At 38.7% G+C, this 19,115-nt stretch overlaps 1 protein-coding gene across 1 annotated transcript in view; it reads left to right on the plus strand.

The window, feature by feature from the left end:
- RBM17 (RNA binding motif protein 17) overlaps window positions 1-15,563 on the plus strand; it is a 103,288-nt gene extending 87,725 nt beyond the window's left edge. Inside the window, exons 11-12 of the mRNA XM_053716420.1 lie at window positions 2,665-2,737; window positions 15,198-15,563. Of these exons, the coding sequence (XP_053572395.1) occupies window positions 2,665-2,737; window positions 15,198-15,295 (171 nt within the window). The 3' untranslated portion in view covers window positions 15,296-15,563. The remainder of the gene's footprint in view (window positions 1-2,664; window positions 2,738-15,197) is intronic.
- Window positions 15,564-19,115: the final 3,552 nt, after the last annotated feature.

Genomic DNA, 19,115 nt, shown 5'->3' on the forward strand with positions numbered 1-19,115 from the left:
GCAGCTGACCAGATTTTTTCTTTATCCGTGTATCTAAGAAATCTTAAAATTACGTCTCTAGGGGGTGCATTTTGTGCTGGTGGGGGGCGTAGCGCCCTAGAATTTATCTAATTATTTAAATAACTAAGCGTAATGCAGAGTTGTAATTTACTCAGACAGCGGCAGGTGAGCCTATGGCAATACGAAGCAGTTTGGGATTTAGAAGAAATTGAATGCTAGCAGAATCGGCACGAATTAAGCCGGTTGAAATTTAACTGTTGGTTCCCCCAGGGTGGGATATTAACAAACCCAAGTATTTTTGCTCTTACTATGGAGAGCTAGATAAGCGTTACTACAGCCCACAAATCATTAAGTTGCCTGTTATTTGGCCGGTTCAAGCTAGAATCGTAGCTCACAATTTGTTTCATATAGTGAGCAAAAAATGACCTTCAGCAAGCAATAATATATAGCATATAGTGAAACTCTGTACTTAACTCGAAATATAGACGATCTGAGCGTATTATAGATACTTGTTAAAAGTACAGTAATATCCGACCAAATGTACATAGATTAGTTCTGTGTTACTTACTATAGCCAGATAGATGAAATTAGCAGGTTTATAAGTGGAACTTAATCGGAACGGTCTTGTGACTGTATTTATCTGAACTGATTCTCAGCATCACTTAATTAGATACTATAACTGCTATAACCGGTTTTGTATAAAACCTAATATTGAATTAATACACTACCTGGCTAATGCACTAATAATGGAACGAAGTCCAATATATTGAGTTAATATCAAGGTGTTAATTTATAATATTATTGAAGGTTGAGTGATCACCTACAAGTACATATGTGGACATAAGTGTATTACCGGTTAAGTACACATTACAACAGTTATAGCTGTTTTTTCTCTTAAATAACCAACATTGAAACAAATCATTTACTGGATTTAGCCATAACGATTGGACTATTTCCTGCACAACCTGCCATACCTTGTCAATGTTAAGATACCAACTTTTTCCCAGTTATAACACTATACATAACTAAAAATCTATGTACATGGTATACCACTATATACCATAATCACTATATTCACGTTACCAACATAATTTATAAACTGACTAGACTTTCAATTTGAATCCTCCCACTTTCTGCGCTTTTTACCTAGACATAGATAATAGTCCGTCTTAAGGCTATGGATTCACATTACATCCTAGGTCTGTATATAAAGACCAAGACTATTATTACTAACTAGAAATCGATTCTTATTAGGATATCACACTGCTGCTTCAATTCAAGTTGATAATCATTCCTGTGATTTTAAATGTAATTGTCTTTCCACCACAATTATGGAACGACCTCCCGCACACTTTCAAACCTTCCCCAAGCCTAAAATCCTTTAAGAGATCCCTCTCTACATATCTCAAAACAGAATGCATCTGTCATGGTTGATTTTATATATTTCCTACCTGTTCTATGTTACATTTTGCATATATTATGTATAAATATTGTTTTTGTATTTTATTCTACTTTATTGTATCAATGCAATGTTTTGTGGACCCAGGACATACTTAAAAACAAGAGAAATCTCAATGTATCCTTCCTGGTAAAATATTTTATAAATAAATCCTAAATTGCAGAAATTATTTCATCTGCATTTCCAAGTACTTTGCTATGTATTTGTTTTGAAATCATTTTGAGTTTTACATTTTATAACTTTAACAGCGCATTAGAGAGATAATCACACGCGTAATACTTACTTTGCTTACTTTGCTATTGCTGTTTGTGTTTATGCTGTGCATCCAGCACAGTAATAAGTTTCCCCCTTTTTATCTAACATTGTCTAGTAACATACACTGATAGGTACTGAGGGCCACAAAAGTATGCACATGCTCATATCTACTATATATACTGTGTGTGCTGTTATGTGTGCTGTGTGCTGTTATCCCTGATGGTCCCTAAGAGCATGCGCACAGATATATAAAATGAGTATGCGCCTACTTAGAAAAAAGATCAGCAGCCCCTGTGTCCTATTACTCATTAGAGGACAATTTTTTTTATTATTTTACATTTTTAATCAGTGGAGGACATTTTTACTCCCAATTCTTGCAGGTATGAGGAAGCCTTTGGGCCCCTAGGAGTGCAAGCTGGAAGATTCTGTAAAGGGAATACCCCTACATCCCCTACCTTTAGAAGCATGTGTGTATTGATTTGAGTTATTTGAATCTACAACAGAGACGCTGTGCACTGATTCAGATATTTAACTCTTTGTGTTAAGCAGGAAGATGTTGAAATCTTAATCCTTGGGGGATACGTTGACTTTTTCTCTTTGCTATGTTTTTAAAATGGCTTCTAATATAAGGTCATTTTTAAAGTGTAGATTTAATCTACTACGATCTGTAATTTATACATAAGTGTATATTCCATATAAAATATATAGAACATTTAAATATAGTTTGAATTAAAGATGCAGACCCTTTATTACATTATAGCATCCCTTTAAAGCATGTAGTTGTATTCAGATCTTTGGCAATGTTTAATTGCTTGTATATACCATGCATGTATAGAAAACGGTTTAAGGGTAACAGACTGATTTCCTTTAAACATAAGGAAGCAATACATGATTTGTTGAGGCCACACTCGATAACCTTAATCACAATATCTTTTTGTCTTCTCTCTTAGATCCCTGGCGCTCCCGATGAGGATGCAGTGAGGATATTTTTGGAATTTGAAAGGGTTGAATCAGCAATTAAAGGTAAATTGTATTTTGTTTAGGTGATTGGCGTCTGAGGGTGGGGCATTAGTGTGAAAATCACAATGCAGTAAGTGACTGAGGTTTAGTTATTCAAAGTGATTCACATTTTTCCAAAATCTCACTTGTTGTGATTGTCCTTGAATCACACATTCACATAATCTGATCCAAAATAATCTGTGTGAAAACTGTGATTAGAATAGAATTCATCAACAGGATGGCTGAAATGATTCTATGTCGTCTGCCTGCACAATACAGAAATAGTAATAGGATCATAGTGTACTGATTCTCCAGGAGAACATTAACCGCATGGTGTGCAGAGTGCTTTGGTAAACTGTCAAAATGACTTTAAAGTACTTCATTGACATAGCATCTAAATATTAGCTTCATCTTCAGGTTGTAGGAATATTTGTTTCTCTTTGCTTGTACGTCCCTTGCAGGAAACCTTGACCTATCTGTAATTATTGAGAGATCTATGTGACTGACAAAATGTGCAGCTAATGGCATTTAGATGGATCACATTAGCTCCTTTTTTGCTGCTGGTCTCTTCTGTGTTACAAATAGTTCCTGTCATCTCTGTCTGCCTCTCGGGGTGTAAAACTTGCTCAACCACAGCACATCCTGATCTCAGATAATTATCTTAAAACTAACAGGAACAAACTGCTACTTTCTATAAACCACTGAAATTAGATACACCCATCTAGTATAAGCAATATACCAGATTAGTAACAACTGTAAATCTGATGGATACAGGGTTATTTATTTACTTTCTAGAAGAGACAGTAAACTGTCACCTAAGATTCAGCTGCTAAGTGTAACTTCCGTTACCCATAATGCCCTGTCATTCTCTTTGCCTCTGTTGTCAATGGAGGATGTGCGAAGACGGTGTCTGAAGATATTTAATCCTTTTATTGGGTACCTTTCCTGCAAGCAAGGATTGGAGTCTAGCTGTGTCCACGTCAATCTCTTTAGTAAGAGTAGTGTTGGCTTTTAGCAGTTATAAAGCGGCGAGGTGGTCTTTGCTTTACTTCTAACACTTTTGCTACCCCTTTGTAGAAAGTCAGGGTTGGTTACTCTGTTCTTTCTTTTACTACAGGTCCCTGACAGGGAGGATTACCAGTCACACCTTAGTAGCTGTTGTCCGCCTGGCAGCTGGATCCAGGTAAGTGCTCTTTGCCTTCTAGGTACTGAAGGACAGCACTTTTGAGGTTAGCCCTCAACTGGATCGATTTTGGGACAAAAATTATCCTAATTGTTTAAGGGTAATGGTTTTGGGCAGCTTTATTGGCACTATTATGTGTTTAAAATAAAAAAGAGAACATATTATGTGTTCAAAATAAAACATATTATTTAACACAAAAGACATTGAATGGGTTAATGCCCTCCAAGGGGCAGGAGAGTTTACTTGGCTGAGAGAGAGAAGAATACGGGATTATAACTTTTCCTTTATTTGTAACTTGGGCTATAACAGAAGATGAGAAATAGTTTTGAAGCACTTTAATTTCTGTTCAACAGCCGTTTTATTACGCGCGCTTTTCTAATGTTGCGCACTTCATTTCAGGCCGCTAATGTGACGTCCGCATTTCCGGTTTTCCGGAGTGGCGCTTAGTCTGTCAGTGTCTGCTCTACGGCTGCTTTGTTTGGATCGGAGTTCACCTAAGAAGAGAAGGACTTTGAATCTTTCTCTTACTAGTGGGATATCTATCCGGTTCTTGAGAGTCTCAGTGTGATATCTATACGGTCATATATTTTATTTCTCTGGTGTAAAAAATATTGGGATACAGACAATTTACTCCCTCATAAATGTTTTTACTTTGGACATTATACTGACCTAAAACATTTAAAAAAATGTGTCATTTTTTTGTGGGACCTGATTCTTTAGCTATGGACTTAGGACAGGATCAACCTATTAATATGGATAAGTGCTTGATTTTGTTTAGAAACTCAAATTGTCCTTCCTATGCAATTTTGCTCCACTTGCTAAGCAAAGACTTTAACATTTAAAGACAAGTTACTCCCTTCTGAACCAAGTGTCTCTCAGGATGATGCTGTGCGTAACATGCCTCAGCTTTCTCCTCAAACATCCCAAGCTTTCTCCTCAAACATCCCAAGCTTTCTCCTCAAACATCCCAAGCTTTCTCCTCAAACATCCCAAGCTTTCTCCTCAAACATCCCAAGCTTTCTCCTCAAACATCCCAAGCTTTCTCCTCAAACATCCCAAGCTTTCTCCTCAAACATCCCAAGCTTTCTCCTAAAACATCCCAAGCTTTCTCCTCAAACATCCCAAGCTTTCTCCTCAAACATCCCAAGCTTTCTCCTCAAACATCCCAAGCTTTCTCCTCAAACATCCCAAGCTTTCTCCTCAAACATCCCAAGCTTTCTCCTCAAACATCCCAAGCTTTAGTTGCTTCGAACTCTGTGCTTTCTGTTTCCTCACAACCTCCTGGGGTTGTTTATGTACCAGGGTATTTTGCCGCGCAGATAACGTCTGCAGTGTCTGCGGCATTGTCTGATTTTCCTCCTCAGTAAACGCAAGAGGAAAACATAATTTATGTAAGAACTTACCTGATAAATTCATTTCTTTCATATTAACAAGAGTCCATGAGCTAGTGACGTATGGGATATACATTCCTACCAGGAGGGGAAAAGTTTCCCAAACCTTAAAATGCCTATAAATACACCCCTCACCACACCCACAAATCAGTTTAACGAATAGCCAAGAAGTGGGGTGATAAGAAAAAAAGTGCGAAGCATATAAAATAAGGAATTGGAATAATTGTGCTTTATACAAAAAAATCATAACCACCACAAAAAAGGGTGGGCCTCATGGACTCTTGTTAATATGAAAGAAATGAATTTATCAGGTAAGTTCTTACATAAATTATGTTTTCTTTCATGTAATTAACAAGAGTCCATGAGCTAGTGACGTATGGGATAATGACTACCCAAGATGTGGATCTTTCCACACAAGAGTCACTAGAGAGGGAGGGATAAAATAAAGACAGCCAATTCCTGCTGAAAATAATCCACACCCAAAATAAAGTTTAACGAAAAACATAAGCAGAAGATTCAAACTGAAACCGCTGCCTGAAGAACTTTTCTACCAAAAACTGCTTCAGAAGAAGAAAATACATCAAAATGGTAGAATTTAGTAAAAGTATGCAAAGAGGACCAAGTTGCTGCTTTGCAGATCTGGTCAACCGAAGCTTCATTCCTAAACGCCCAGGAAGTAGATACTGACCTAGTAGAATGAGCTGTAATTCTCTGAGGCGGAATTTTACCCGACTCAACATAGGCAAGATGAATTAAAGATTTCAACCAAGATGCCAAAGAAATGGCAGAAGCTTTCTGGCCTTTTCTAGAACCGGAAAAGATAACAAATAGACTAGAAGTCTTACGGAAAGATTTCGTAGCTTCAACATAATATTTCAAAGCTCTAACAACATCCAAAGAATGCAACGATTTCTCCTTAGAATTCTTAGGATTAGGACATAATGAAGGAACCACAATTTCTCTACTAATGTTGTTGGAATTCACAACTTTAGGTAAAAATTCAAAAGAAGTTCGCAACACCGCCTTATCCTGATGAAAAATCAGAAAAGGAGACTCACAAGAAAGAGCAGATAATTCAGAAACTCTTCTAGCAGAAGAGATGGCCAAAAGGAACAAAACTTTCCAAGAAAGTAATTTAATGTCCAATGAATGCATAGGTTCAAACGGAGGAGCTTGAAGAGCTCCCAGAACCAAATTCAAACTCCAAGGAGGAGAAATTGACTTAATGACAGGTTTTATACGAACCAAAGCTTGTACAAAACAATGAATATCAGGAAGAATAGCAATCTTTCTGTGAAAAAGAACAGAAAGAGCGGAGATTTGTCCTTTCAAAGAACTTGCGGACAAACCCTTATCTAAACCATCCTGAAGAAACTGTAAAATTCTCGGTATTCTAAAAGAATGCCAAGAAAAATGATGAGAAAGACACCAAGAAATATAAGTCTTCCAGACTCTATAATATATCTCTCGAGATACAGATTTACGAGCCTGTAACATAGTATTAATCACGGAGTCAGAGAAACCTCTTTGACCAAGAATCAAGCGTTCAATCTCCATACCTTTAAATTGAAGGATTTCAGATCCTGATGGAAAAAAGGACCTTGCGACAGAAGGTCTGGTCTTAACGGAAGAGTCCATGGTTGGCAAGATGCCATCCGGACAAGATCCGCATACCAAAACCTGTGAGGCCATGCCGGAGCTATTAGCAGAACAAACGAGCATTCCCTCAGAATCTTGGAGATTACTCTTGGAAGAAGAACTAGAGGCGGAAAGATATAGGCAGGATGATACTTCCAAGGAAGTGATAATGCATCCACTGCCTCCGCCTGAGGATCCCGGGATCTGGACAGATACCTGGGAAGTTTCTTGTTTAGATGAGAGGCCATCAGATCTATCTCTGGGAGCCCCCACATTTGAACAATCTGAAGAAAAACCTCTGGGTGAAGAGACCATTCGCCCGGATGCAACGTTTGGCGACTGAGATAATCCGCTTCCCAATTGTCTACACCTGGGATATGAACCGCAGAGATTAGACAGGAGCTGGATTCCGCCCAAACCAAAATTCGAGATACTTCTTTCATAGCCAGAGGACTGTGAGTCCCTCCTTGATGATTGATGTATGCCACAGTTGTGACATTGTCTGTCTGAAAACAAATGAACGATTCTCTCTTCAGAAGAGGCCAAAACTGAAGAGCTCTGAAAATTGCACGGAGTTCCAAGATATTGATCGGTAATCTCACCTCCTGAGATTCCCAAACTCCTTGTGCCGTCAGAGATCCCCACACAGCTCCCCAACCTGTGAGACTTGCATCTGTTGAAATTACAGTCCAGGTCGGAAGAACAAAAGAAGCCCCCTGAATTAAACGAAGGTGATCTGTCCACCACGTTAGAGAGTGTCGAACAATCGGTTTTAAAGATATTAATTGATATATCTTCGTGTAATCCCTGCACCATTGGTTCAGCATACAGAGCTGAAGAGGTCGCATGTGAAAACGAGCAAAGGGGATCGCGTCCGATGCAGCAGTCATAAGACCTAGAATTTCCATGCATAAGGCTACCGAAGGGAATGATTGAGACTGAAGGTTTCGACAAGCTGTAATCAATTTTAGACGTCTCTTGTCTGTTAAAGACAGAGTCATGGACACTGAATCTATCTGGAAACCCAGAAAGGTTACCCTTGTTTGAGGAATCAAAGAACTTTTTGGTAAATTGATCCTCCAACCATGATCTTGAAGAAACAACACAAGTCGATTCGTATGAGACTCTGCTAAATGTAAAGACTGAGCAAGTACCAAGATATCGTCCAAATAAGGAAATACCACAATACCCTGTTCTCTGATTACAGACAGAAGGGCACCGAGAATCTTTGTGAAAATTCTTGGAGCTGTAGCAAGGCCAAACGGTAGAGCCACAAATTGGTAATGCTTGTCTAGAAAAGAGAATCTCAGGAACTGATAATGATCTGGATGAATCGGAATATGCAGATATGCATCCTGTAAATCTATTGTGGACATATAATTCCCTTGCTGAACAAAAGGCAATATAGTCCTTACAGTTACCATCTTGAACGTTGGTATCCTTACATAACGATTCAATAATTTTAGATCCAGAACTGGTCTGAAGGAATTCTCCTTCTTTGGTACAATGAAGAGATTTGAATAAAACCCCATCCCCTGTTCTGGAACTGGCATAATTACTCCAGCCAACTCTAGATCTGAAACACAATTCAGAAATGCTTGAGCTTTCACTGGATTTACTGGGATACGGGAAAGAAAAAATCTCTTTGCAGGAGGTCTCATCTTGAAACCAATTCTGTACCCTTCTGAAACAATGTTCTGAATCCAAAGATTGTGAACAGAATTGATCCAAATTTCTTTGAAAAAACGTAACCTGCCCCCTACCAGCTGAACTGGAATGAGGGCCGTACCTTCATGTGAACTTAGAAGCAGGCTTTGCCTTTCTAGCAGGCTTGGATTTATTCCAGACTGGAGATGGTTTCCAAACTGAAACTGCTCCTGAGGACGAAGGATCAGGCTTTTGTTCTTTGTTGAAACGAAAGGAACGAAAACGATTGTTAGCCCTGTTTTTACCCTTAGATTTTTTATCCTGTGGTAAAAAAGTTCCTTTCCCACCAGTAACAGTTGAAATAATAGAATCCAACTGAGAACCAAATAATTTGTTTCCCTGGAAAGAAATGGAAAGTAGAGTTGATTTAGAAGCCATATCAGCATTCCAGGTTTTAAGCCATAAAGCTCTTCTGGCTAAGATAGCCAGAGACATAAACCTAACATCAACTCTAATAATATCAAAAAATGGCATCACAGATAAAATTATTAGCATGCTGAAGAAGAATAATAATATCATGAGAATCACGATTTGTTACTTGTTGCGCTAGAGTTTCCAACCAAAAAGTTGAAGCTGCAGCAACATCAGCCAATGATATAGCAGGTCTAAGAAGATTACCTGAACATAGATAAGCTTTTCTTAGAAAAGATTCAATTTTTCTATCTAAAGGATCTTTAAACGAGGTACCATCTGACGTAGGAATGGTAGTACGTTTAGCAAGGGTAGAAATAGCCCCATCAACTTTAGGGATTTTGTCCCAAAATTCTAACCTGTCAGGCGGAACAGGATATAATTGCTTAAAACGTTTAGAAGGAGTAAATGAATTACCCAATTTATCCCATTCCTTGGAAATTACTGCAGAAATAGCATTAGGAACAGGAAAGACTTCTGGAATAACCGCAGGAGCTTTAAAAACCTTATCCAAACGTATAGAATTAGTATCAAGAGGACTAGAATCCTCTATTTCTAAAGCAATTAGTACTTCTTTAAGTAAAGAGCGAATAAATTCCATCTTAAATAAATATGAAGATTTATCAGCATCAATCTCTGAGATAGAATCCTCTGAACCAGAAGAGTCCAAAGAATCAGAATGATGGTGTTCATTTAAAAATTCATCTGTAGAGAGAGAAGATTTAAAAGACTTTTTACGTTTACTAGAAGGAGAAATAACAGACAAAGCCTTCTTTATGGATTCAGAAACAAAATCTCTTATGTTATCAGGAACATTCTGCACCTTAGATGTTGAGGGAACTGCAACAGGCAATGGTACATCACTAAAGGAAATATTATCTGCTTTAACAAGTTTGTCATGACAATTATTACAAACAACAGCTGGAGGAATAGCTACCAAAAGTTTACAGCAGATACACTTAGCTTTGGTAGATCCAGCAGGCAGTGGTTTTCCTGTAGTATCTTCTGGCTCAGATGCAACGTGAGACATCTTGCAATATGTAAGAGAAAAAACAACATATAAAGCAAAATAGATCAAATTCCTTATAAGACAGTTTCAGGAATGGGAAAAAATGCCAAATATCAAGCTTCTAGCAACCAGAAGCAAATGAATAATGAGACTGAAATAATGTGGAGACAAAAGCGACGCCCATATTTTTTAGCGCCAAATAAGACGCCCACATTATTTGGCGCCTAAATGCTTTTGGCGCCAAAAATGACGCCACATCCGGAACGCCGACATTTTTGGCGCAAAATAACGTCAAAAAATGACGCAACTTCCGGCGACACGTATGACGCCGGAAACGGAAAAGAATTTTTGCGCCAAAAAAGTCCGCGCCAAGAATGACGCAATAAAATGAAGCATTTTCAGCCCCCGCGAGCCTAACAGCCCACAGGGAAAAAAGTCAAATTTTTGAGGTAAGAAAAATATGATAATTCAATGCATAATCCCAAATATGAAACTGACTGTCTGAAAATAAGGAAAGTTGAACATTCTGAGTCAAGGCAAATAAATGTTTGAATACATATATTTAGAACTTTATAAATAAAGTGCCCAACCATAGCTTAGAGTGTCACAGAAAATAAGACTTACTTACCCCAGGACACTCATCTACATGTTTGTAGAAAGCCAAACCAGTACTGAAACGAGAATCAGTACAGGTAATGGTAAATATAAGAGTATATCGTCGATCTGAAAAGGGAGGTAAGAGATGAATCTCTACGACCGATAACAGAGAACCTTATGAAATAGACCCCGTAGAAGGAGATCACTGCATTCAATAGGCAATACTCTCTTCACATCCCTCTGACATTCACTGCACGCTGAGAGGAAAACCGGGCTCCAACTTGCTGCGGAGCGCATATCAACGTAGAATCTAGCACAAACTTACTTCACCACCTCCCTTGGAGGCAAAGTTTGTAAAACTGATTTGTGGGTGTGGTGAGGGGTGTATTTATAGGCATTTTAAGGTTTGGGAAACTTTGCCCCTCCTGGTAGGAATGTATATCCCATACGTCACTAGCTCATGGACTCTTGTTAATTACATGAAAGAAATCTAAACATTTTTCTACTAGTAAGGTTTCTGACCCCTCTAAATCTGCGCTGGTCAACCTTTCCCATATGTCTGAGGAGGATACTTCAGTAGCCTCTGAAGGTGAGATTTCAGACTCTGAAACTATGGGCGGAAAATCTTCTGAATCTGAAAAAGTTAATTTCTGTTTCAAGCTTGAACATCTCCGGTTGCTTCTGAAGGAGGTTCTAGCTACTTTGGATGATTCTAAACCTTCGGTTGCTGTCAACACCAAGAAGTCCTCTAAACTTAATAGAGTTATGATTCTCCAAGTCTGAGGATGTTTTTCCTGTTCCAGACAAGATGTCTGAAATTATTGCACAGGAATGGGATAAGCCTGGGTTTCCGTTTTCCCCTTCCCCTGTTTTTAAAAAGATTGCTGACTCCATTCGGGTCTCATGGCGCACTGTGCCTAAAGTAGAGGGAGCTATCTCTACTCTATCTAAAAGAACTACCATTCCTATAGAGGATTTTTTTTTTAGGATCCAATGGATTAGAAGCTAGTGGCTTACTTAAAAAAGATGTACATCCATCAAGGATTACAGTGGCAACCTGCGGCAAGTATTGCCACGGTTTGCGGGAGCAGCATCTTATTGGTGTGATGCCTTGTTGGATCTAATTTCAGAAGACACTACGGTAGAGGGGATCCAAGACAGGATCAAAGCTCTTAAATTGGCTAATACCTTTATCTGTGAAGCCAACATGCAGGTAATTAGACTGAGAACTAAGCTTCACTGTTCTAGCTCGCAGAGCTCTGTGGTTAAAATCTTGGTCGGCTGATGTTTCTTCAAAGGCCAAGCTTTTGGCTTTACGTTATAAGGGTAAAACTCTGTTTGGGCCTGGTCTAGCGGAAATAATTTCAGAGATTACGGGTGGAAAGGGATATTTCCTACCTCAGGACAAGAATAGACCTAAGGGTCTACTATAGTAACAAGTTAGTAGGTAAAGTAGTACTAATGGTAAGTACCTATAGGTGCCAAATATTTTTGTAATCAACAGGCACCTGTTACGGGAGGCAATATAGCACTAAGGAGACTCATAGATAAATGAGTTACAAAGTCTGTAACAAAAAAGAGTGCTTTACCCCTGCAATTATTTAGGAAAAATTGTCACTGAATAATACAGGAACGATTTTTAACCATTCATACTTTCTTTATTGGTTTAACTATTCAATCATACACGTTTTAAAAACACTTAAACTCTCTAGATATTAATATATAGCATATATGTGTGAATAATACCTCTGAGAATCATGTATCTATATGTGAAACATTGTACTTGGTTTGTATGATATCAAGCAGTCAGATTCAAACATTATCTTTTGTAGCCAGCTATTAATAAATTCAGAAATAATGCTGTAACAAGAGAACCTGTTAATATGTGGGATGTGATATTATGAGATTAAAGCTATCTAGCTAATACTCAATCTGTAATTATGAAGTCCTTGCTTGCACAGCCAACTTTAGCATAGCTGCTCGATGTAATAGATTCTGTCTGCTTAAAATCTCTAGATATTAAAATTTAGTATAGGTGTGTGAATAACACCTCTGAGAATCATGTATCTAGATATGAAAAATTGTACTTGGTTTGTATAATATCAAGCAGTCAGATACAAACAATATCTTTTGTAGCCGGCTATTAATACATTAAAAAATAATCCTGTAACAAGAGGACCTGTTAATATGTGGAATGTCAGGTTATGAGATTAAAGCTCTATAGCTAATAATCTATCTGCAATTATAAAGTCCTTGCTTGCACAGTTAACTTTAGCATAGCTATTCAGTGTAATAGATTCTGTCTGCTTAAGCCCCTTCTATAGCGGGGGCTAGATTAACATTTAACTGACTTGTTTCACTAACCTAGCACAACGTCTGATCTCAGAATATACACATTTACAAGCTATTGGCAATCAACAGTTATCATAGAGAGTAAGTGTTTAAAAAATGAGAGTATGAACTCTCTGAAGCCAGATCCCTGACACGTGTTTCGCTCACGCTTCCTTAGAGGGGTTGTCAATCTGACATCCAACATATTAACAGGTCCTCTTGTTACAGCATTATTTCTGAATTTATTAATAGCCGGCTGCAAAAAATATTGTTTGCATCTAACTGCTTGATATTATACAAACCAAGTACAATGTTTCATATTTAGATCCATGACTCTTAGAGGTATTATTCACATACCTATGCTACTTGTACTGGTGTGAGGAGCGTGACTTTTCTTGGCATAAGGTTAAGGTTGTCAGAATTTTAGCTTTCCTCCAGGATGGACTGGAAAAGAGCTTATCCGCTATTTCCCTGAAGATATCCTCCCTGTCTGTGTTACTGCACAAAAGATTTGCTGAGCTTCTGGGTGTGCAGTCCTTTGTCAAGTCTCTGACTAGGATTAGACCCGTGATTAGATCTGGGGCTCCGCCTTGGAGCCTCAATCTTGTTGTTAGTGTTTTGCAGCAGACTCCGTTTGAGCCTATGCATACTGTTGACATTAAATTTTTATCTTGGAAGGTTCTTTTTTCGTAGGCTATTGCCTCTGCGCGCAGGGTTTCTGACATTTCTGCTTTGCAATGTGATCCCCCTTATCTGTTTTTTCATGCTGATAAGGCGGTTTTACGCACTAAACTAGGGTTCCTCCCTAAGGTTGTATCGAATCGTAACATTAATCAAGAAAGTTTGTTACTTCCTTGTGTCCTAATCCTTTTTCAGCGAAGGAACGTTTGCTTCATAATCTAGATGGGATTTGTGCCTTGAAGTTCTATCTTCAGGCTACTAGGGAATTCAGACAATCTTCCTCTTTGTCATCAATACAGGGAAGCGTAAGGGGCACAAGGCTACTACGGCTTCTCTATCTTTCTGGTTGAGGAGTGTCATCCGCTTAGCTTATGAGACAGTGGGACGGCCAGCTAACTGCTCATTCTAGAGCAGTGACTTCCTCTTGGACTTTTAAGAATGAAGCCTCAATGGATCAGATTTTTAAGGCGGCTACCTGGTCCTCCTTACACACTTTTTCTAAATTTTACAAGTTTGATGTATTTGAAGCAGCTTACAGGAGAAAAGTTTTGCAGGCTGTTGTGGTGCCCTCAGAATAGGGCCCGCCTCTTTTTTTTTTTTTTTTTTCTGTTCCCTCCCATTATTCATTCAGTGTCCTCTGGTGCTTGGGTATAGTTTTCCCAACCGTAAGGAATGAAGTTGTGGACTCTCCCTGCCTTATGGAAGGAAAACATAATGTATGCTTACCAGATAAATTCCTTTCCTTCCTGGCAGGGAGAGTCCACGACTCCGCCCTTAATTTATTTTTATTTTTTTGATGGGCGGCTCTCTTTTTATATTATTTCTTCTGGTACCTTTTATATCCTGATGTTTCTCCTACTTTTCCTTGTTCCCTCTGCAGAATGACTGGGGGATAGGGGAAGTGGGAGGGATATTTAAGCCTTTGGCTGGGGTGTCTTTGCCGCATCCTGGTAGCCAGGTGTTGTATTTTCCCAACAGTAAGTAATGAAGTCGTGGACTCTCCCTGCCAGGAAGGAAAGGAATTTATCTGGTAAGCATAAATTATGTTTTTTTTTTTACTTCCTTGGCTGCCAGTAACACACACACACACAGCATGTGTAGTGTCACTTATTTCTGGGTAATAATTGTAAACTAAGAGGCTTAAGAGACCTATAATGTAGCTGCCACTATGGTGGGGATTTAAAAACAAAAAAACATAGGCCTCTAGGTGTTTTTGTACAGATATTACTGAACAGCAGGCTTAAGTACTAGACTGTCTGAATGAATGTTGCAGAAGGGGAGTGCATTGTGTTAAACACAGCAACAGGTAGCATAAAACCATAGTTTTATTTCTATCCCAAATGTCTTTCATTGTCATAAAACCGAAGCTGTAAAATGTGCTCAGCTGTTCGCTTATTATATGTATGTAAGACACTACTACGTCTGTGTCAGGGAACACAATGTTACAGCACACTGTGATCCTATAGTTAGCAATAGGACTTTATCATGTCTTTGCACCTGTCAGCTACTGATTTTCATTCCTTCTTTCTATTTCAGCCGTGGTAGATCTAAACGGGAGGTATTTTGGCGGACGCATCGTGAAGGCCTGTTTCTACAACCTAGACAAGTTCAGAGTACTAGATCTTGGAGAGTGAACTGTGATGGTCTCTCCCTCTCTCTTTACTCGGATGTCTCTTTTTCAGAGCGCTGCACAGTCTGTTTTCAGTAAAATGGAAATTATCTCCCAGATTAAATGTCACGTTTATTGTGATGAACATTTTTTCTTTTAATTTTATAGTATAAAGGACTTTTTTTTTTTAAAAAAAAAAAAATGCGAAAACTTGTCCCCCCCCAAACCGTTCAGTTTGTTTTTCCTGTTCAAGTCCCATTATTGTGCTGATTTATTAAAATATGTCCATCCTATGTTCCTTCTTTCTGAGTAAATGAATGTGAATGAATATAAATATTACCCGTGAGTGCACAGAGTATAACTTTACAGCGGTAATGTGTTTTTAATTTTTTTTTATTTAATGTTACTATTTTGCCCCCAATTTTTTTTTATTATTTTTAAATAAAACACCTTTTTTTCCTTGCATGTATATCTTAGCTGTCTCTTGCTTAAATTAAACTTAAAGGAACACTGAACCCAAATTTTTTTCTTTCCATTTTCAGGTAGAGCATGCAATTTGAAACAACTTTCTAATTTACTCCTATTAATTTTTCTTCATTCTCTTGTTATCTTTATTTGAAAAGCAGGAATGTAAGTTTAGAAGCCGGCCCATTTTTGGTGAACAACCTGGGTTTTTCTTGTGGATTGGTGGATAATTTCACCCACCAATAAACAAGTGCTGTTCAGTTTACTGAACCAAAAAAATGGCTGGCTCTTTAGCTTAGATAAATGAACCAAATAGCAGGATGAGGAAGAGATTAATGTGGCTTTGGAATCACTCAGTGTGGTAGATAGTGGGTGTTACTTCAATTGAGAACAACATATACAAAAAGCAAGTAAAAATTTTCCCTTTCAGCTGAGATGCTGCTCCTTATATGTGGATACTAATTACTGTTGCTATCGAATGTCCACAATGACAATGGGGAAATTAATCCCTTTATGCAACTTGAGGAAACAGTACCTGCCAAAAAATGAAATGTCTATGTTTGGAAGCCGGCTCAGCGCACTCACCGATCTGTCCTCTCGAAGTCCAGGCTCCGTTACAGATGCTGTCAATCGACTGCCCCGCACCTCAACTGCTGCTTGTCTTTCCTTTATTCTCCAGTCGTCCCTGCGAAGACCAGGCTTCGTCACAGTGGGTCCCGGTAAAGTAACTCCATAGCCAAGGGCCAGATGATTAGAGCGAAGAGAAATTGCTTGACAGAAAAGGTGTACATGGAACATCAAACGGATCTTGTAGATCGTTTGAAAAATAGGGGGTACCCGAAAAAAGTCATCAATAGGGCAGCTAGGGAGGTACAGTGTATGGATCGCACACCAATGTTACATGAGAAAAAAACTGTTAATAACAAAAAAACAATATTTAACACCAACAAAGTAACGTTTGTGACTGATTATAGTACTGACTATAATGAGGTATGTAGTATTGTTAAAAAACATTTCAAACTTCTTGTAGCAGACGATAAACTCACTAATTGTGTGGCTGAAGGGATGAGGTGTTCTTATCGCCGGAATAAAACTCTTGGCAATTACTTATCACCTACTGTTTTGAGCCACCCTCGGGCCACAGTGAGCTCATGGCTCACCCACAAGGGTATGTTAAGGTGTGGGAGTAGTAGGTGCAAACTGTGTGACTATATAAATAAATCTGATACATTCACGTCCTGTGTCACACAACGTACATATGAGATAAACTTTTGTCTAAACTGTACATCTCAGTTTGTAATATATCTCATAACTTGCACTTTGTGCAAGGTTCAGTACGTAGGGCTTACGACACGGGACATAAGGTCTCGTATCAGGGAACATTTATCCACCATTAGAGTGGGGAAATCATCCTCGCCTATAGTCCAACACTTCTGTACCAAACACAACAAAGATGATGCCTCTTTCAAGTGGCAAGCCATAGATCACATACCCACTCCTAAAAGGGGTGGGGATAGACAGAAGCTGCTTGAAAAGCGTGAGATGCTTTGGATTTTTAAACTTTCCACCAAATTACCGCTTGGCCTCAATGCTGAGTACGATTTAATCAACTATTGGGAATGATCCATCAACTATTGGGTCATTATTCCATATACCATATACCCAGGTTTGCTGTCTGCGTAGTATTCCTCTTTTAGTGGTATCATTATATATATATATATATCTTTATCTCATTTTACCACTTATATACAAAAGGGTTTCGGTTTTATTACATTCAGTTATAGCCTCCCAGAACACACACATACTATGTATGTAATAGATAATGATTGCCCAATTTATATTTTTGTTGCTATGACTCACTAATAGTCAGCATGGATATTTATATATACATATTCATGTATGTCCTTCTTAAGCTGCAGCATCATTAATCTTGGGCCCCATTTATCTGTGGGTTTTTTACTATAACATAATCTATCAAGATTTGTAGATGCAGGATCGATGTCTATTTTATTTTGCTTATTTTGTTCTATACATCTTTTCATTAATGAATGTTCATTATTGCAATAGGATGGTTGTGTGTATATATATATATATATAGCAAGCAACATATGAGCTTTAGGAACAAGGGTTGATATTATTGTTTGTTGTGTTAGACAATTATTCTGACAGGTTCAGTGTCTCATTAGATACAATTGTGTGATGTCATAAAGGAGTATCCTTATTTGAATATGTTTTAACCAATAGGGGGTTTACACACCCTTTTTAAGTTAAGCTCATTGAGTGTTCTTTAGCAGTAGTGATTACGGCACAACACCGAAACGCGTATACTGTCATTTTTCACTTGTATGTTTGCACCTCCATGAACTTTTTAATGCCTTTGCATCAATAAAAGCTACGTTTTATTTTACCTCATCGTTGCTGCTCATTGCTCTTTCTTTTTGGGTTGGATATCTTTAGCTTAGATGCCTTCTTTCTTTTTCAAGATACGATGAGTCCACGGATTTCATCCTTGTGGGATTACGCCTCCTGGTCAACAGGAGGAGGCAAAGAGCACCACAGCAGAGCTGTATAAATAACTCCTCCCTTCCATCCCTACCCAGTCATTCTCTTTGCCTGTGTTAGTAATAGGAAGAGGTAAAGTGAGGTGTTAGTTTAGATTCTTCAATCAAGAGTTTTTTATTTTTAAATGGTGCCAGTGAGTACTATTTTATTTCAGAGTGTAGCCAGGACCTGGTCAGCCTCTTGTTAGCAGAGCTACAGGTGGCTTTAAAGCATTGGGAACTGGTGGGATTAATTTCTCACTGCGCCTCCCATACTGTGTGCTGCCCTTCTCAATATGGTCTTAGCAATTACTAACTAAGGCCCTGTATGTCTCCACAGAATGGCAAGGAGGTAAAGAAGACTTCTTGATAGCTGTGGGACTGTTCATGCTGTCGCTCAGCACCAAGGTATGTGCAGCTCTTATTTTCTGGGACAGCACTAACTCAGAAACTGCTGCAGACTTTATTCCTATGACTCCCTTAATTTTACCCCAGGGCTTCTTTACAGGTATTAGGGAAGATGCGGTGGGGGAGGATTAGATAGGAATGCTCAGGACACATTTTTACTTCCTATGTGAGAGCGCAGATGGACTTTGGGCTGGACGTTGGGGCTAACATGATCCTAATTACGGAGCAAGTCTCCAGTGTCAGGAGTCAATTATGGGGTAGATCCGGTGTGTATGTTTACTGCACATTTATTGGGGCCAGACCGCATGGTATGTTCGGCTGCTCTTGCAGTGACATACGGCTTGCGGTTTCTTTGAGGTACAGACGCTCGGAATTGATTGACGCCCACGAAGGGCGGAGTTATTCTCCCGCGCTCAGGAAGCCGCGCGGCTA

This window comes from Bombina bombina, chromosome 6 (genome assembly GCF_027579735.1).
Source record: "Bombina bombina isolate aBomBom1 chromosome 6, aBomBom1.pri, whole genome shotgun sequence".
In the NCBI taxonomy this organism is placed as follows: Eukaryota; Metazoa; Chordata; class Amphibia; order Anura; family Bombinatoridae; genus Bombina; species Bombina bombina.